The following is a 20,296-nucleotide window of genomic DNA, read 5'->3' on the forward strand; positions in this document are numbered from 1 at the left end:
GTTATCGGACACACAAGGAATTTGTCTTGGTGCAAATGCTCTCAGTGTACATAAAAGGAAAGATACATTCGTCAAGAGTCAAGAATCATAAGGAACAACACTTAATAATAGTCATAGGGTACAATCAGCAATCAAATCATACTACAAAACAGTCAATGTAAATTTATTTTGTCAAGCATGCATTTGATAATATATATAAGAATAAGCATGATTATTAATACATGAAATAGATATGAATAAAAGGGAACATTCAGTCTATAAGGGGCGCTTATGCACACTCCTAACAGACCTCTTAGGAACGGTGCAACAGTAGACAGTCCGAGGTTAAAGCGTTTGGGGTTAGTGGAAGAAACCACAGAGCTTCCACCTTGAACTCTCTACCTAAAAGCAACAGGTGCTCCCTGGGTCCACCTCCCTCCCGTTCTCCTTGCAATGGGGTCAGGAGCACCTAGCAATGCATCTCAAGTCTTTTGGGGGGTTTGGACTCTTGCCAAGCTGTTAGGGACCATCAGCGCCAGGTCCATCGCAGAAAAGAGATCAGACAAGGGGGCGAGGGGGGGGATTAGTCTGCCCACCACCAACTGATGCAGCTCCAGAAAATCCGGGCTCCAGAGCCAACCATCCCCCCGAAATTTTGCTCGAAATAAAAGCTGCTTTGGGATTATTATTCTACTTCCATAGCTTTTGCCTCTGAACCTTATAATTATGTCACACTGCAAGGAAAACCACCAGCATCTGGCCTGCGGTGGAGAAAACTTTTGTTTCAAGACGAGGCTAGCTATTTATAGCAAGGAAAACTGGGGAAGGATAGCAATTTCCTTCCAGTTTTTCAAGAAAATACGGGCAGGGTTATCTTGAGGAGGAAGGGGAGGTGGGAGACAGGGAAGGCTCCCTTTCCAGATTAATGTAATACCCCTCTCCCCAATTCCTACCAGAAGCCCCCACCACTGGGGGAAGAGCAGGGCGTCGGGAGCTCTGGCATCGTTAAGCGCCGATTTGCAAGGAGCCCGCTACCCAGTGCGAACCCGGCGCGGGACTCTCGAAGCCAGCTCCTCGCTCAGAGGCATATGCGTTTCATTTAGGAGGAGAAAGAGGCCGGGCTGGAAAAAGACGCGAGGCGGGTGGATTCGAGCTGGAGAAAGCGATGAGAGAAGAGAACGGCCGACGCTGCGAACCCTCAGCGAAACTCAGCCGCGAAGGAAGCCCCGCAAGGAACCCCACCCACCCACGCTCGCGAAATTCCCTCGCGGAGGTGCGCCTCTTCCACCTCGGTTCACCGGAGAAGTGCCCGAGGGTGTGTGTGGGGGGGTAATCTGGATGGGCCGCCGTCCCGCGCAGGGTTCGTGCCGTTTCGTTGCTGGCCAGACCTCTCCGCGCGGGGTTGCCAAGCCGATCCTTGCTGCTCCCGGTTCCCTTGTGCCGTTCACACAACCCGAGGAGCCAGGTGAGGCGGGAAGCCGCAGACCCGATGAATCCTTGCCACCTGCTAAGGCGGGTAAAAAAAAAAAACCCACCCCACGGTTTGGCCTCCCCGCGAATCTAGGATTTCGCCTCCCCCGCGAATGCAGGGTTGCGCGAATCCAGCCAATGGACTCAAGCAAGAACCGGGTTGCGGGACACGCGAAAGCCGCGCGAGGAAACTTCGCGGGTCTCCCGCATCCCGCCACCCCGAGGCAACCCGGGGACGGTCTCAACCCGGAGCGCCTCCCCTCCTTTCCAGAGGGGTCCCCGGCCCGACTCTGGAGCCTCCCGTTGACCGAGGCCAAGCCGGCTTCCACCTGCGCACGCGGGCAACACCGTCCTGAGGCTAGCAGAGGCGAAGAGCCGGCCGGCAAAGGCCCCGATGCTCCAAACTCTGGCGGCCGCGCCTACTTGGTGGCGAGGGACGGCAGGCGAGCCCCGGGTCCACGGAAAGGGCCCTTCAAGGGCCCGGAACCCGTTGCCTCCTCTCGGGGACACCTGCTGGCCGGGACCCCCTCTCTGCCGACGGTGGGAACTGGGGAGGGAGGGGAAATTGAGACATGGTGGGGGGTACAGAGAACATAGAATAACAGGGTTGGAAGAGACCTTGGAGATCATCTAGTCCAACCCCCTGCTCAAGCGGGAAGGGGGAAAGCATCACCTGCCCGCACGCCGCTCCCGCTGTAGCCCCTCTAGAAGGGGAGCCCCGTCCACCTGCTTCCGTCCCGCTCCCTCTCCTCCTCACATGCCTGATCTGGATGAAGCGGTGGGTTCCCCTTTTATCCCAGTTTCCCCCCCCCTTCCAGCCCCACCACCCCCACCCCACCCACCGACAGGCGGGCCGCCGACTCACAAGTAGCTGCCGCTGGTCAAGAGGAGGAAGAGCTGCGGGTAATAGACGGCGAGGAAGAGGCGGCGGCGGTGGTGGCGGCGGCGAGGGGAGAGCAGGAGCATGGTGGGACGGCCGGGTGCCGGCGGGAGTCTTCCTCGGGCCGGGGCGCCCCGCCGGCGGGCTCCAGGTCCTCCTCCTCCTCCTCCTCCTCCTCCGGGAAGGCGGCCGAGGAGCAACGGCGCAAGGCAGGCAGGTCGGCTGCTGGCGGGGCCGCCTCTAGGGCCTGGCCGGGAGCTGCCGGGCCCCCGCCGCCGCCTGCGGCATCTGGCAGCGGGGGCTGCGGGAGGCGCGCGGCTGCCTGGCTTCTCCCGCCCGGAGGGGCAGCCAAAGCAAAACGGAGGGCAGAGTGGAGGCGCGAGCCCGAGCGCGCTCCCGCAGCTCGCCTCCTTTCCCTCCCTCCCTCCTCTCTCTCTCTCTCTCTCTCTCTCTCTGGGCCGCGGCTGTCATTGGGCGAGCCGCTGTCGCGCGCCCCTCCGCCCGCCCGCCCCATCGACGGGCGAACCCGAGCGAGGGGTCGCGCGGACCTTGCGGGGAGCCTGTGGCGTGGACGCCAAACACGCCCGATCTGTTGGGTCGTCCCTTCCCCCCCTCGCCCCCAGTTTCTGCCTCTGACTGAACCCTAAATGCAGGGAAGGGGCTGGGCAACTCCTGCAAACGGGCAAACCCGGCCAACTCCTAACCAAACTTTTCCAGGCTGCGCAAACGTGGCTTCTTCCCCCCCAGGATCCTCGCGTTGTGTAAATCGGACACAACGTGGAGAACCATCCTCCCTACGGAGTAAGGGTTTCGCGTGTTTTAGGGCATGCGTGCATTTTTATTTTACTTTTTTTTGCCTTCCCTATATAAACCATGCCCCCCAGAAGAAAAGGATGGGACACTTCTGGATGATGGCTTTAACGCCTTGCGCCGTATCCAAACGGGCAGGGGCTCATTCCCGCCCGCAGAATCCTACTGACAGTGCTCCGGGGTGAACCGGGGTTTCAAGAGGGGAAGGTCCGCCCGTGGGAAAGAGGAACCGGTCGCTATTCTGTAGTTCAGCAAAATCCAGCTACGGATTCCGGGGTGGGGGGCGTGGGGGGGGGAGAATCGCCCCTGATGGCAGAGCTGCAGATCTCCCGATCGCATCAGATCACAACAGATCAAAGACCCCATCGCTTGAGACTTTCAAGAAGAGATTGGACTGCCACTTGTCAGAAACGGTGTAAGGTCTGCTGCTTGGAAGAGGGGGTTGGACTAGATGATCTACAGGATCCCTTCCAACTCTGATTATGTAAAGCTACTCCCCCCCCCCCCCCAGCGCTCCCTTTCCCTCCTCGCTGCAAGCGCCGCCACTGCAAGGCGAAGTTGACAGTCTGGCTTGGGTCTGCCTGGCGCAGGTGAGCCGCGCACAAAATGCGTCTCCCCTGATCTGTTCAGTCAGATGATGGGGGAGGGTCCTTTTGAGCAAAATGGCCCCTCCAGGACCTTGCAAAAAAAAGAAAGGGGGAAAAAAACACGAACGCGAAGTGGGAAAGGGAATGTCCTCTTTCCACCAGGAGCTGAAGCCGGAGTCAGGCATCAATCAGCTCGCTCCGCGGCAGTCCAGATCCTCAACTTCGCGCCCCATCATCCGCAAGCAGCTGACTAGCGGGCCCAGAAAGCGCTTGCTTGGGGCATTCACACAGGGCAAAAAAAAAAAAAGAGCAACCCCCCCCCTTTTTTTTCTTTTTAAATAAAGTCGGACTTTGGAATTGGACCAGTCTTGGGAAAGAACGCCTGGTGGGAGAATTTGGATCAAATGCCTCTCTTTCTACCTCGGGTTATTATTATTATTTAATTCCTAAGAGTTCTGGGTTTAAATATTTTGCGGGTTCACACCGCACCCCGTCGCGTGTTTTAAACGCCCTCGCCCTGCAAGCAGCCACAGCCGAGTTCTCCGAACTCTCTTCCCACAAGCCAAGGCTGGAGTGGAGAAAATGGTCCGGTGGCCTGCACTATTTCTGTAACGACCCCACAGCAGCCGAAGGAAGGGGAAATGTCGATCCAGGCCCCGGCCGGGAGATGCGTTCGGAAGATCGCGCGCCTTCCGAAAAAAGCATCTCTGGTTTAGTTCCCAAAAGAAAACTGGCCGCGTTCACACAACTAAGTCAGTGAAAAACCACTGCATTCTCCTCTCCTAAATGGTTACTGCAGCTAATAATCTTGGTTGGGATTAGAGTTAGGAAGCAGGAGAACATTAATATACTACCTCGACACCCGTGCTTCGCTAGGAAACTATATGGTCGGGCTTAGTTTTTGGGGAGGAAAATAAGGGGAAAAGATTTTGCCTCTGCCTACCATCATCCATCGGTATTCATCTGGCTAGCGTCCTGTCAGTGTGTGAGAGTTGAGGGCTGTTTGGAAACTGAAAGAGTATTTGCTGTGTGATCAAGGAGACAGCAAGGAGCCTGGGCGTGGCTTAGCTCAACTGTTCTGTACTAAAGCTGTTTGGTGCTGTGAAACTAAAACTGAAAAAAACTCCTCTGCTTGTGTTTTGCATTTGGAACATATTTCTTTTCAGGTGGGGAGGGGGAGTAGAACTCCTGACCATCAGAGCGTGTTAATAATAATAATACACACAATACTAATGCTCTGATGGTCATTTTTAAAAATCCTTTCTTAGTGAGCACCTAGAAGCCAAGAGGAACATAAGTGCCAAATTTCAAGTCCATAGGCTTTACAATTCTGGAGATTTTGTGATGATGGGTAAGTGGTATTTCGGATAGATGGATAGATGGATAGATGGATAGATGGATAGATGGTTAGATGGTTAGATGGTTAGATAGGTAGATAGGTAGGTAGGTAGGTAAGGTAGGTAGGTAGGTAGGTAGGTAGGCAGACAGACAGACAGACAGACAGACAGACAGAGATAGATAGGTAGGTAGGTAGGTAGGTAGGTAGGCAGGCAGGCAGGCAGGCAGGCAGGCAGGCAGGCAGACAGACAGACAGACAGACAGACAGACAGACAGAGATAGATAGATAGATAGATAGGTAGGTAGGTAGGTAGGTAGGTAGGTAGGCAGGCAGGCAGGCAGACAGAGAGAGAGAGATAGATAGATGATTGATAGATAGATAGATAGATAGATAGATAGATAGATAGATAGATAGATAGATAGATAGATAGATAGATAGATAGATAGATAGATTCTGCCACCCGGCCTCTTAAGCCATTTTACTGTCCCACACATCGTCTGAATCGAGAAAAGGGAAATCCAAGGCTAGTTATACAGCAGATCACATATATTGTATCTACGTGGTAGTAGGTGGAAGCGGTTCCAGAGGACCGATTCCGTTCAGCCGTAATGCCAGGGGTTTCCACTCAACTCGCCCAAATCGAAACCGAGTCCGGCTCTGCGCATTGTGTGTGAACGGACACGCGAGTCTTTCCTGGGCTTTGCTTTCAAGCGAAGCATTTTCTTTCAGTCCCTCAGAAGGGATTGCAAGGAAAATCAGGCTTCACAAGTGATGAATCGCGCCTAACTGCACGATTTTGTTTCGTTCAAATTCGGATGGGAAAGAAGAGCCCCTCGATTCGTTGCCCGAGCAGTCCGTTTGGGTTGCGGAATGAGGCTCCCCCTCCCTCTTCCAGGGGTCGCTCAGGCGATATTCACTACGATTTCGATTTCCTTTTAATATATTTATGGTAAGCCGCCCAGAAGCATTTGGGTGAGATGGGCGGTTTGTAAATAAGTACGATTAAATATTGCCCTTTTCTTTTATGGATGTGCTTTTCTCTACAAGGAAGAAAGAGAAGGCAATCCGAGGCTTTCGGAAAGCGCGGAGTCTCTCAGGTTAGCTGCCTCCTTTGGGGGGAAGGAGGCGAGTTGCGGGGCTGGGCAGGGAGCGAAAAGTTCGTTCGGCACACACGTGGGCAAAAAGGGGCCGATGTCTTCAAAACACCTCAAGAGGAAAATAGAAGGGAAAAAAAAAATAAGAATAAGGAAGAATAGAGGAGAAATGGAGGAAAATAATAAAAATAGAAGGAAAAAGTAGAGGAAAAAATAAATTAAAATAGAGCAAAAAATAAGGGAAAAGAGGGGGAAAGATAGAGGGAAAATAGAGGAAAAAATGAGAGGAAAAAAGAGAGGCACCTTGTCCCTCGTTGGCTAAAAGAGGTATAGCCCAGCCGCAACCCCATTAAAACCAAACCATTCCTTATTAAGGCTTTTAAAGATGGGGCTTTTCCCTTAAGACCGGAACTCCTTGGATGAATACATCCCCCATCATCCCCAACCAGCACCATTTTTGGCTTAATTATGCAGTTGTGTCGCCCCAAATCGGGCAGACTCTTTCTTTTTTTTTTTTTTTTTTTTTGGGGGGAGCAGCTCTTTGATTGGTCTTTACCGACTGCATGAGGTCGATCTAATCTGATGCTCTCCTAAAGCGACGGGGGGGGGGGCGGACGCGACGAAATCCCACGCGACACCACTTGCGCGCCCCCACCCGCCGCGGGGCCTCTTGCCTGGCGGGACCCCAGCGCCCACACTCCCAGAGAGCCTCGTTTTTGCAACTGTCCCCCTCCCAAGAGGTCCTGCAAGCCTCTACCTCGCGCACATTCCCACGACCCTTCATTTTGTGCTGGGAGAGCCCAGCTCCTCTGGCTAGTTTGCCGCCCTGTCTTATAATCCACACGATCTCAGCAGGCGTGTAAAAGGCATGGGAGCAGGTGAACTGGGTTTAAACGGAAGGAAAGAGCATTTGGGAACGGATTTGGCGATCTCTCTCCCGGATCAGAAGGCTGCGGCTTCCGTTGGCCCGCGGCGGCGGATCTCAAGAGGGCAAAGAATCTAAGAAGAGGGCCTCGTCCAGCACGTGGGAAAGGTACGGCCAAGGGAGAGAGCGAGGCTCTTGCATGCCCTGCTATGAGCGTCCCCGCCCCACGCCAACAGGGATGGAGTTGCAGAAACCCCACGGAGGACCGTTCTGACTTGCGAGTAAGGAGGTGATGGCCTGGTCGATTATCTGGCTGGTCCCACCCATTGCGCAAAAAGCATGCCGGCTGGGGCTTGCTTTTTGCTGCCGGATCCTCCTCGACTGAGCCGGCATGGGAAAAACCCTGCTTTGTGAGCCGGGGCTGACGGCCTCGCCGTCGTGGCTCTGGCCATTGTGGCTTGGCGCAGCCTGTGGATCCAGCGCGAGGCTTTCTTCCGAGTCTCCTCTCTTTGGACTCCCTTCTTTTTTCTGTAGGAAGAACAAGCGCTCTTACGAAGCTAAGATTCAGAGGCGGATCGACTCCGAGCAGCTGACTGGCTGGCTGAGATGTTTGCAGACACCTTTGGTAGATAGAGCGATCCCGCCATCTGCCAGGGACAAAACATCCCCCCCGCAAGGAATCCCCTCCCTTCTTGCCTTTCCTCACCAGGGACTTCTATCTTTACTTGCCTCGTTCCCCCAGGAGGGCATTTCTGATATCATGAAGGCGCCGGGTTGGGCTGGGGTTCTTCGTTTTCCAGAGGGGGAAAGGGAGAGTGTCAGCTCCTTTTGCCTTGTGAAGCCAAACTGGGTGGGAGGCCACCAGGAGATCCGGGGGCGGGCAGGCGATGTTGAAAACCTATCCCGGAGAAAGGCAGTAGCAAACCACTTGCTCCTTTTAATTAGATCGATATCACCTCTTTCGATTCGGGATCATGAACCCGTAATCAACCTGTGAGGAAGGTTGGGCTGAGGGAGAGTAATCGGTCCCAACTCATCACAATTAAAAAGAATGTAAATGGAAAAGATATTATAGGGAAAGGTTGGAGGGAAGGGAGGGAGGGAGGGAGGAAAATGAGGGAGGGAGGGAGGGAGGGAGGGAAGGAGATGGAGGGAGGAAAGAAAGGAAGGAAGGAGATGAGGGAGGAAAGGAAGGAAAATGAGGGAGAGAGGAAGGGAGGGAAGGAAGGGAGGAGATGGAGGGAGGGAAGGAAGGAAGGAAGGAAGGAAGGAAGGAAGGAAGGAAGGAAGGAAGGAAGGAAGGAAGGAAGGAAGGAGATGAGGGAGGGAGGCTACTTATTCTTTTATATCGCTTCCCAACTTACTCTCAATTGACTCCGGGTGGCTTACAAATATTAAAAACAACATTAAAAATCCAAAACTTAAAACCTATAAAACCCAAGGTAGCTCGGTAGCTAGGCAGACAGACCGATGATGGAGGGACAGATGGATCAGTAGCTTGAAACTCGTGCAAGCAGCCAAGAGAAACTACCTATACAGAATATACGGGTATTGTTCCGATCCCTAGATTTTTTTTAATGTTTGATTGTTTACTTGATGTGTTGGTTGATTTATGTGCCGCTCAATCGTTTAGACACAACATTCCGGGCCGAATTGTCTCCTTCGTGGCCGCCCCCAGGAAGGGGCGAGCGGAAGGGCGCTGCGCCCAGAGGCCAGCCTGGAGTCAACCCGGGAAGGGTCCCGCCTGGGAGCGTAAGAGAAGCTCCAGTTCGGGGCTCGCCTATTCGCCCCGTAGGTGCTTGGCGGCCGATCCCTCTGCAGAGATCGCAGGGAATCGTTTCCCTCCAGTTGTCCTTCCAAGGCGCATCATTTAAAAAAAAAAAAAAGTTTTCCCGGTCCTTAGCTCCTATTGAAACACAACGCAACACAACGCTTTCACAACGCGCAATGCCAAACTAAACCGACTAAAAAAAAAATCTCAGGGCTTCCTTAAAGATGCGCAGAACTAGCGCAAATCCGGAATCCCGTTCTTCTTTCTGCCTCAAATTCAAGAGAATCCCTCTCCCCGGACCTTTCAAACGCCAGTGATCCAAGAAAAGATGGCGGGAGTTTAGATCGTTTGAAATCTCAGGTTTCTGCTTTGTAAGGCTAGAATGCCGGCCATCAATGGGGCAGGGTCGCCATTGCACAGATGTGGCGCCATCTTGACTTTTTTGACCGCCCCCCCCAAAAAAACATCCCTGATAATCGTTCAGAAAAAGGTGGGGACACATTTCACCTAAGATTGCTTTGGTTGTGTATTTTTTCTAAGTTGGATTTTAACCGATCAGAGGGGACAGACTCAAATAGAGAAATCTTTGGGCAAAATGATTTTTGGAAACGAGAGAATGACGATTTTGGGAAATAGCTTCTCAAAAGAAGCTGAGAGGTCTGAACACCTTTGACCTATATAATCTACGCAAGAGAGATAGACGAGAAATCAAAAAACTAAATTAAAAAAATATCCCAGTTCATAGCAAATAAGGAAAGATATATATATATATATATATATCTTGCTGGCTGAGAAATCTTGCTGGCTGAGAAATTCTGGGAGTTAAAATCCACTGATCTTAAAGCTGCCAGGGGTGGGAAACCTGACATAAGATTCACTCAAGCTCTTTAAATACATACACTTTCAGTCCCTTGCAGAATCTAGCCTAAAAAAACTGGAAATCAACCTGCTAGCTACCTTAACATACCCTAGATTTAACCCAAGTCTTTCCCCTTCCAGATGCATATGCCAGTTATTTGATAGGAAGAGCAGGAGAAGAGATTTCTTTCATGGTGGGGTTGCAAAATAATAAACCTGAAAGATATGAGTGGGGTTGCTCCATGCAGGGGAATTCAAGCAGAAGGGGTTCTTGTTGGTTTGTGTTTGTTTTTTTTGTTTTGGTCTATGGATATAGTTGGAGGAAAGCAATGTTAGTCCAATGCAGTGTTTTTCAAACTTGATGACTTTTAAAGGGTGGGCTTAACACCCAGAATTCCCCAGAGAGCAATTTGGAAAAAACACTGAACTAATGGTTGCAAAAGCTCAGGAGTTCACTTGCAACTTTTCCAACTGACCAACCAATTTTACAGTGTCCTGGAATTATCAGAGGATGACCATAGTTAGGCAAGCTGATTACTTTAAAAAGCAATGCTTCTGGAAGTATAATTTGATTTTTTTTCTCCCAATCTGGAGAAAAGGAATTGGAAGCTCCTTTTCCAACCGTCTAAACTCCTGGTGATTTTCTGGATGCGTCTTAGTCTATTGCCTAGCTGGCTGGAGAATTCTGGAAGTTGAGGTTCACAAGTCTTAAAGTTTCCAAGTTTGGAGAGCTCTGTGATAGACAAAGGCCACCAGATAAAGAAACCAATATCTTCTTCTAGAAATATTGTTTCATTTCACCAGCCCTTCACTGCTGCAATGGTGTAAAATCTATCTTCACGGCTAATATAGCAAGCCAACTATGGTTAGATGACCTGGAAATATGTTTGTGTGGAAAGACTCAAGGAGCAAAGCAGGCTAACAGGTTTTATCCACCATGATATAATCTTGGACAGTGTTGGAATACAGGCAGAAACTCTCGTTTAATACCAGTAAAGTTAGGGTTGAGCCGGTCCCCCTCTTGCCTCTGAAGGTGGGATAAAAAGCCACGCTGGGGAGCAAAGGTGAAAATCGGTGCTGCCAGGTGATGACCATTTGCAAGCAGAAACAGAAACACCTCCTTGCTTGTTTCACATCAGCAACTGGTCTTTACCAAAGGATGCATTTTGGACTGAATATGGAATATTTGATGTGAACGATTTGGTCTTGGAGAAGCAGAATAAGAGAAGTTTGGGCCCAGTTACTCACTCCGACTCGGAATTTAAAACTGTGCTGGGTTCTTGTGGGACTATAGAGGCGGACAACAAAGATATTTGTAACTTTTAGATACAGCCTCAGTAATAAAGCCTTAATTACTTGATTAATTGCCCCAGCAATGGTTGGGTGCCACCATGAATCTTCTGGTCTGGAAATAGGTCTGGATTGTTTTGGGAGTTAGTCTCAGGTGGCAAACATGGATCACAAGCAGTTCTAGCCTAGAAAACCTAGAACTACGCCGCCTTCGGTCTGATCTAAGTATGGTACATAAAATCATACATTGCAATGTCCTACCTGTCAATGACTACTTCAGCTTCAACCATAACAACAGCAGAGTAAACAATAGATACAAACTCAAGGTTAACCACACTAAACTTGATGGCAGGAAATACGACTTCAGCAACAGAGTGGTCAATGTCTGGAATACTCTGCCTGACTCTGTGGTTTCTTCCCCAAACCCCAAAAACTTTAACCTTAGGCTTTCTACTATTGACCTCACCCGCTTCCTAAGAGGCCTGTAGGGGTTGTGCAGAAGTGCAACAACGTGCCTACCATCCCTGTCCTATTGTTTCTTTTATATTTTTCTTATATGTATCCATTTCATGTATTCATAACTATGTATATACTTATACCTGTTATCTTGTAAGCGATTGACAAATCAAAATAAATAAATAAAAAGTTCACACAGGAAGATTCACAAACGCAAGCCACCATTTGTTTCAGTGTGCTCATTAAGACATGCGAACACAAACACAACGCCTACCCAGATAAAGAGGGAAGCCACACCAGGTAGCTTTTTAGAGAGAGACCACCAATTACAGATTAACAGAGTTGGAAGGGACCTTGTAGGTCATCTAGTCCAACCCCCCCTCCGCCAAACAGGAGACCCTACACCCATTTCTGACAGATGGCAGTCCAGTCTCTTCTTGAAAGCTTCCAGTGATGAAGCTCCCAAGCACGATTAATGCACTCAAAAATCGAGCGAGTCTCTAGCTACACAAAGGGAAGGAAGGAGGGTCCATTTACAGGTGGTTCTCGACTTACGACCATAATTGCACCTAGAATCTATGTTGCTAAACGGAAAATTTGTTACAGTGAGTTTTGCCCCAACTTTTACAACTTTCCTTGCTTCCTTTGTTAAGTGAATCACTGTAGTTGTTAAATTAGTAATACGGCTGTTAAGTTTGGCTTCCCCACCGGTTGCGTGTCAGAAGGTCGCAAAAGGAGATCACGTGACCTCTGGACACTGCAACCGTCATAAATATGAACCAGTTGTCAAGCATCTGAATGTAAATCACACTACCATGGGGATGCTGGAGATGAAAAATGATCTTAAACCACTTTTTTCAGTGCCATTGCAACTTCAAACGGCCGTTAAACAAACTGTTGTAAGTCAAGGACTACCTGTATTTCTCATAACAATATATAAATGCTATTGTGTTAGATTTGCTCCAGGTGAGCAATCTGATTTATTTATGAGTTGGGGTTTATATCTGGTGGACTTTTTCCTATTTTTCCCCCATGGCAACACACCGTGTAAAGATTTCCTATTGCGCAGGAGGGGAGAGTTTAAAAAAAGCCAAGAGGATGGCTTCCATTCTGTATACAGTGGTATTCTGTAGTCCTCGGTTTACAACCAGAATGTTTGATTTTAAGAAAAGCAGTGGCTAAGTAAGCCACGTCCACAACTTTACGACCTTTTTGCCATGGATGTTAAGTGAACTTGCAGTCGTTAAGTGAATCTGGCTGCTTGAATTGGCCAGAAGCTGGCTGGAAAAGTCGTAAAGGGGAGAATCCCATAACCCTGGAACGTTACTACTGTTGTAAATACATGCTGGTTGCCAAGCACCCAGATTTTGATTATGGGACCGTGGGAATACTGCAATAGTTGGAAGTACAAGGATCGGTCATAACTTACTTTTTCCAATGCAACTAATAATAGCAATAGCAATTTTGGTCACATGACCTTGGGGAATGCTACGATGGTCGCAAATGTGAAAAACTGTCGTAAGTCACTCAGTGATGTACTTTCGAACGGTCACTAAATGAACTGTTATAAGTTGAGGACTCTCTGTATAACGTTCCAAGAATATGCAACAGACAAGTAGGCTTCCTTTGAATGGACAAATGTAACAAAATGGGGGGTTTTTTTGTTTGTTTTTTTCAGTGTCACACAGAAACATGTTTCAGACTTAAAACCACCGGCTAAAGCTGCTGTGCTATATCAAAATTTCTTTGCTCCTGCTGTTCCTCTCTCTATCTTTATTTTGCTGTTTATTTTATTTGAAATGTTAAATATTATTCAACATATGCTTTTATCAACAGTTGTAATGGATAGTTTGAATTTTATTTGAAACCGTTCTGAGATTATTATTTTTTAAAACGGGAACTAAACTACAAATGCTGCAAATGACTTAATAAATGATCTTATTTGACAGACACAACCTAGAATATTTCCTATATAATGTGGTTGATGGAACACTAAGCAGTTAAAATCTGCTGGGCTTCTATTAACCACCGCAGGCTACTGCAGGGTGTTATTTCTCTTATCATACATTAGTTAGTTCCAAACTTTACACCTGTCTTTCCCAAATGTATTTGTCCACAAAACGTCTTGGGGGTGGGGTATGCACTTGGGTTCAGCACTCTTTAAAAAAAGCACCAGACCTGACTTTTAAACATGTGCTTAGCATTCTTTTGGGACACACCGGAGCTCAAATGAGACGAAGCTCAGTTGTCACTATAGTAGGGCTTCCCAACCTTGAACCATTAAGGCACATGGACTTCAACTCCCCAAATTCCCCAGCTAACCATTGCAAAGATTGGGAAACCTTGCCCTACAGGGTGCATTACAGGTTTTCTGCTAATATGGTGCTTATGGAATTGTGGGTTTTTTTTGTTTTTTTACTGTTTTAATTTTGTCAGCTCTATTTTGACTCCAGGTGCTGGCAGTATTTCCATGCCACTGTGGGTGTAGCTTACTAAAGTTTTGAATCCCACTCCATCCTCCACTCTATCTCTGGATTTACAAGCCTGGTCTGAAAGTCAGCTTGGGTGAAAAGGCAAAAAGGCACAGAGCATCTTCATGACTGTGTCGTGCGAGTGGAGCTGCAGCTGGACGGGTGGCTAAACACAATGGTCCAAGCACTGCCCTTCTTCACCCAACCCTATGTTAGGATGAGTGGTCGGTGATAGTTTTGCCCTCTGAAAAGGCAGTTGGTATTGGGGAGTGGGTGTGTCACAAGGGTGAAAAAAGCAGAACCATGATGTTGCAATGGAAGCAGAATTAAGGGCATCACCAAGAGCTGTGGTGATTAGAATGTAGTATTGCAGGCTAACTCTGCCCACAGCAAGTTGTTCGATCCGGACCGGCTCAAGGTTGACTCAGCTTTCCATCCAGAGGTGGCCTTCAGCCAGTTCTGACCAGTTCTGGAGAACCGGTAGCAGAAATTTGGAGTGGTTCGGAGAACCAGCCAATCCCACCTCTGACTGGCCCCGCCCCCATCTCTTCTCTGCCTCCCATTGAGTCCCAGCTGATCAGCTGGGTCTTTGGTTGCCCTGCACAGGAGAACGGAGCTGGAAAGCAGGTTAGTGGGGTGGGAAGGGAATGGGATTGTGCAGTATCCTTCCCCTGCCACGCCCACCAAGCCATGCCACGCCCACCAAGCCACGCCCACAGAACCGGTAATAAAAAAAATTGAATCCCACCACTGCTTCCATCTTTCCGAGGTCAGTAAATGATGACTCAGATTATTGGGGGCGAGATGCTGACTCTATAAACCACTTAGAGAGGGCTGTAAAGCACTGTGAAGCGGTACAGGCCGTCCTCGACTTACGACAGTTCATTTAGTGACCGTTCAGTTACAACGGCCCTGGAAAAAGGGACTTACGACCATTTTTCACACTTATGTCCATTACAGCATCCCCATGGTCATGCTTAGCGACGGTGGCAAGAAAGGACGTAACATTGGGCAAAATTCACTCAACAAATGTTTCACTTAGCAACAGCAACGTGGGGCTCATTTGTGGTCATACGTCAAGGACTGCTTGTATATAAGTCTAAATTCTATTGCTATGTGACTGGCCCCTCAAAGAGGCTGAGCTGCGTTGCCCTGTGGTGGTTTTTTGTCTTTCTGATGAATGCAACAGTTCCTGCAGAACCTACCAGGGATGACACCTGGGCGAAGAAGAGAAAAAGCTAAGGGGACCAGTGGAGGGATTCAAAACATTTTACTACCAGTTCTGTGGGCGGGGCTTGGTGGGCGGGGCAGGGGAAGGATACTGCAAAATCCTCTATTCCCTCCCCACCCCCATTAACCTGCTTTCCAGCTCTGTTCTCCTGTGCAGGGCAACCAAAGAAGACCCAGCCAATCAGCTGGGACTCAATGGGAGGCGGAGAATAGATGGGGGCGGGGCCAGTCAGAGGTGGGATTTGCCGGTTCTCCAAACTACTCAAAAGTTCAGCTACCGGTTCTCCAGAACTGGTCAGAACCGGCTGAATGCCACCTCTGAAGGGGCCCCACTCTTGCTTTCCTTCCTTAATTTGTCTTGGGTTCAAAGAGTAAGACAAGGGTTGGGGTTTTTTCTTTTGTTGTTGTTGTTTTGAGGATTCAAACAGGGCAACAAACCTCAAGCCAATTTACTTTTTTTGCACGCCAAAGGGCTTCTGTTTGGCAGAGGCTGTTGGCATCAGGTGGACACAGCAGGAAAAAAAAAAAAAACCTTCCCAGGACATGTTTCTATCCCGACTGAGGAAGAAGAAGACAGCTGGTTCCAAGCCAAAAGAACGTGGGATTGAGTAAACTCCATCTCCCAAAGAGCCAACTCGTTTATTCTCCTATATCCTCCAGGACCGGGTGGGAAGGAAGCGAAGCAGGGGGCGTCTGGCAATCTGGAAGTTTTCGATGGGTATTTTTAGGAACGGGGTGTGGGGGGAGGCTTTCCAAGCCAGCCAGAGGTTCCCACAGGAGGAGGGAGGCAGTCCACCAATCCAAGACGTTGGCCATAACATGATCAAAGCATGACACCCCCCCACCATTGAAATGCATGTCAAAACCCCTCCTCCAATACCACTTGCCTTTTCAGAGGAAACTTTGGTTACACCTCCGGGTCCACCACCCTGACTTTTTTAACCTTATTCCGCAGAAACACACACACACACACACACACACACACACATCCCTTTGTGGCTGAGGTTGGAATAAGGCAGGCAAATACCATTTTATCAGCAGTTTTTAGCTAGGCCAGCCAGGAAGGGGGTTGGGGGGGCGGTGGGAAGCGTCCCTTGTCAAACAGCCCATGCAGCCGCCTGGTTCCCTGGATGTCTCCCGGACTGGGGGGGGGGGAAAGGACACCCCCTAATCCCCAGCCTGCCAAAAAAAGAAAAAGAGAGAGGGGCTGCGGGGAGAGTTGAGTGGGGGGGTGGAGGTGGAGGAGAGGCAGAGATCTCGAAAGCTGTACAGGTAGGAACTCGGCTGCCGCAAAGGAATGTGGAAATTCAACTAAGGCGGGCAGGCGAGTGCACCGAGCCAGCTGGCGAGGGCGCGGGGAAGGGGAAGAGGGAGCCAAACGGCGGTCCGAGCGCCAGAAGCAAAAATAAAAAATAAAATAAAATAAAATAAAATAAAACAGGGGCTGCCCTCCACTCCGGGGCAGGGCAGGGTCTCGTGGTGGTGGTGGGGACCCCAGGGCCACCGCTCACTTAGGGGCGCCCTTCGGTCTGGAGCTCGGCCGGTCTCGCCCACCCTCCTTTTTCCCAGGAAGCAGGGCGTCTCCTCCCCTTCGCGGCTTCTGCAGGTTGATTTGGAGGCGCTCGTGGGGAAGCGGGGGGGTGGTCGCGCAGGGGCGTAGGGGAGATTTCTTCCCCCTCCCGGTTTCCTAAAGCAGCTCAGCGGCGCCCCGCGGAGCCTGGAAAAAGACTGACGGGAGCTGCGAGCTCCAAGGCGCGCACCTGCAGTCGGACGATCGGCTCAGCCACCGGGACCGTCCCCGTCCCCCCGTGTCCCCCCCCCCAAAAAAATACCGACCCCTTCCGTGGGTGCTAAACCGTAAATGCATCTCTCTCGGGCCCCCGTTTTTTTTGAGGGGGGGGGGACACACGACACGCGCCGCCGCTGATTTTCAACGGGGGGGAGGGGGGAGCTTCTCCTTTCCTAGAAAAGGAGAAGGGGGCTCCTTTTGCAAATGCCGAAGCCGCTCCGGAGCTCGTTTCCTCGGAAGGCCAAAGACGCCGCCGACTAGCCCGGCTTGCTCCGAAGCCGCGATTTCCCACCCACCCCACGCCCGCTTTCTCGGTCCTGCCCTCGGGGCGCTCCGGCACGGGATCCGAACTCCAAGCCCGATTTCCTTCCGAAGAAGCCCCTCGTGGCTGAGAGGCGGACGGTTCTCTCCCCCACCACCACCACCACCTCCCCGCCGCCGCTTGCGCGGTAAGGGAAGCCAGGCGGCTGGATCGCGCGCAAACCTGAAGCCTCTGAAGCGGCGCGTGCCGACTCTCTGCTCGCTCTCTCTCCCCGAGGCCCCCTTTCTTCCAAAGCAAGCCCCGCTGCTTCCAGAGGGAACGGAGCCTTTATAGGATTCCCGTCAAGCATTAGGAAGCCGCGCAACGCAGCCGCCTCGCGGCCCCTTCCTCAGAATTGCTTTACAGTCTTATCTTTGGGAAGGTCGATGGATCTCCCCTTCGCCTCAGACCCCGTCACCCCCCCCCCCCCCCACCTCTCTCCGTTTCCTCAGGGGGGGGGCGACTCTCCCTCTCCCACCAAAACTCGGGGAAACTCGGGGCGGTTCGCCTCTTTCCAAAGCCCCGCTCCCCAATTCATTTCCTCCGCGTACCCCCCGCCAACTCCCCCCCAAAAAAACACACCCCACGCGATTCGGGCTCGCGGAGCCCCCGTGAAGTACTTACCCTAATTTGACATAGAGGACTCCGAAGCAGAGAAACACGTAGAAAATCCACTTTCGGGAGTTTCTGTGCATGTTCTAGGAAGACGGGGGGTGAGCCATATAAAAACGAAATCGCGCGCCGGGACTGCGAGGGTGGAGGGGAGGCAGGCAGAAGCAAAGGAAGCGGCGGCGGCGGCGGCGTCGGCCGATTAAATCCCAGCGAGGAGCCTCTGAGGAGCGGCTTCTCCGGTGGACCCGAGTGGAAGAAGTAGCAGCCCCGCAGCCTTCAAGCAGCGCGGGCCCGTGCCAACCATGCTGACCTCCCCTCCCCTCCCTCCCTCCCTCCAGAGCCGAGCCAGAAGCCCCAAAGTCGTGAGGAGCGGGGGGGCGCCCGGCAAAGCGGCGGGGCTGGAGGTTCCAAGCCGGGCTGGCTGGGTTGCGGGGGGGAGTAGTATTTCTGCAGGTAAACCGCACCGCGTCTCTCTCTCTCTCTCTCTCTCTGGCGACCTGCAAACTCCAGGTAGGGAAGCTTGGCGCTCCCGCGGCCCGCGCGCTCCCGCCTGCACCGCCTCGCAACACCCGCCGCCGCCGCCGCCGCCGCTGCCGCGCGCACCCTTCGCCCGCGGACACACCTCGCTCCCTTCCCTGCTTGTGGAAAAAAGCTGCTCTCCCGGCGCTCGGCTTCCCAGGCCCGAAGGGGCCACAGCTCAGAAGGGGAGGGGGACCAGTCCCCCCCACCCGACCTTTGAGTCCCGCCAAACAATTCCCTTTGCAGACCCCTCCTCTGTGTGGCAGGACCCTTGCAGATAGAATAGGCCCCACGGATTAGTTTGGAGAGAGAGAGAGAGATGTATATGTATATGTATATGTATATATGTATATGTATATGTATATGTGTATGTGTATTGCCACAATACAGAAGCCTGATGATGGCAGATGAGATTCTGCCGAAACATCACTCCAACTTTAAAAGCACAACTATAATGACCTGGGAAAATACCCGAACAAAGCTGAATACCATACATATATATACACATAGACATGTACATATACATACATACATACATACATACATACATACATACATACATACATGGCAGGGCTCATACAGACTCCTTATACAGTCAAAAATCACAGAAACCAAATACAGTTAATTAAGGAGCAACAATGGTGATTAAAACATTGAAACCCTAAAAATAATCTACAGGAGATTATTACGGGAAACAAGTTCCGCTTACTAACTAACCAGGATTTGTTTCCAAATTGTGCTGTTATAAAGCACCATGTTTCATATTTGTGTCCATGTTGCATCTTTGAGGGTGAGAGGACAGCACTCCCATGATTTGCATAGCTATGGTTCAATAAGCCATAGCTGGCCAAAAATAAGCCATAAATCATTGGTTACCAATGAGTTGTAAGCCAGAGTCATAGTTAATATGTTTTGAAATCCGGCTTTTCCAACAGCAACTTATTATTCAGCAAACCATGATTTAGCACGGTATTTATATTCAAAAAATAAGTCAAAACCAAATAAATCTCAGTGTGGTTTAGCTGACAGCCTCTAACTAAACCAACTTCCTTTTTTGGAGGAATGTGGAGAGAATTAGAAATCATGCATTTAGAACAGCATCCCTCCCCCCCCACAACAGCTGAGGTGATATTGGTTCTTAAAAAAAGCGTTTCACACCATCTCCTGGTTAATTAGAGCCTTTTTGAAAAATCAACCTAAATGCCTTTCCAGGAATGTTGCAATTTAATAAATTAAAGGACCAAACATGGTGAGTCCCAATTATTATTCTAACCGAATAACAGCAGCAACTTAAAAATATGAGATTGCAATCCCAGTTTCCCATTAGTCAGTTCTGAATTACGTGGGGAAGAGGCATCTGTGGGAGGGCAAAAAAGTCAAGATGGCAGCTGCAGCGGTGCGATCAAAGCGCCTACTCCTTTTTTCATGTGCCCAGTGATACACATTGAAAGAGATACGGTTTCAATCCCATGGGGCCAGCTGCTATTTGGACTTTGGAAGCTTCTTTAGGGATGTGTCTACTGGTCCACCTACTAACTGTTTCATTCGTCTAGTACGGGTAGTCCTCAATTTACAGTTGACCTCAAAATTTCTGTTGTTAAGTGAGATGTTTGTTAAGTGAGTTTTGCCTCATTTTACAACCTTTCTTGGCACAGTTGTTAAGTGAATCACCGCAGTTGGTAAGTTGATAACCCGGTCGTTAAGTGAATCTGATTTCCTCCTTGTCTTTGCTTGTCAGAAGGTCACAAAAGGAGATCGGATGACCTTGGAACACTGCAACGGTCATAAGTACGAACCAGTTTACCAAGCGTCTGAATTTTGATTGCATGATTATGGGGATGCTGCAAAACAGTGAAAAACGGTCCTAAGTCACATTTTTCAGTGCTGTTGTAACTTTGAACAGTCACTAAATGAACTCTTGCAAGTCGAGGACTTCCTGTATTATAATTATATACACAACAACATGAAGTCCATG

General features: G+C 50.2%; 1 protein-coding gene across 2 annotated transcripts in view; it reads right to left on the bottom strand.

Annotated features, from left to right (window-relative positions):
• WNT7B (Wnt family member 7B) overlaps positions 1–18,301 on the bottom strand; it is a 150,837-nt gene extending 132,536 nt beyond the window's left edge. The window contains exon 1 of one of the 2 annotated variants that reach the window (XM_026679255.2): positions 17,815–18,301. In XM_026679255.2, the coding sequence (XP_026535040.1) occupies positions 17,815–17,885 (71 nt within the window). In that variant the 5' untranslated portion in view covers positions 17,886–18,301. Of the gene's footprint in view, positions 1–2,314; positions 2,456–17,814 lie in introns of those variants that run through there. The other variant, XM_087969520.1, reaches the window with a different exon arrangement.
• Positions 18,302–20,296: the final 1,995 nt, after the last annotated feature.

The sequence above is a fragment of the Notechis scutatus genome, chromosome 6, assembly GCF_049901735.1.
Source record: "Notechis scutatus isolate UNSWTSFEM ecotype Mainland chromosome 6, rNotScu1.2, whole genome shotgun sequence".
NCBI classification, from domain to species: Eukaryota; Metazoa; Chordata; class Lepidosauria; order Squamata; family Elapidae; genus Notechis; species Notechis scutatus.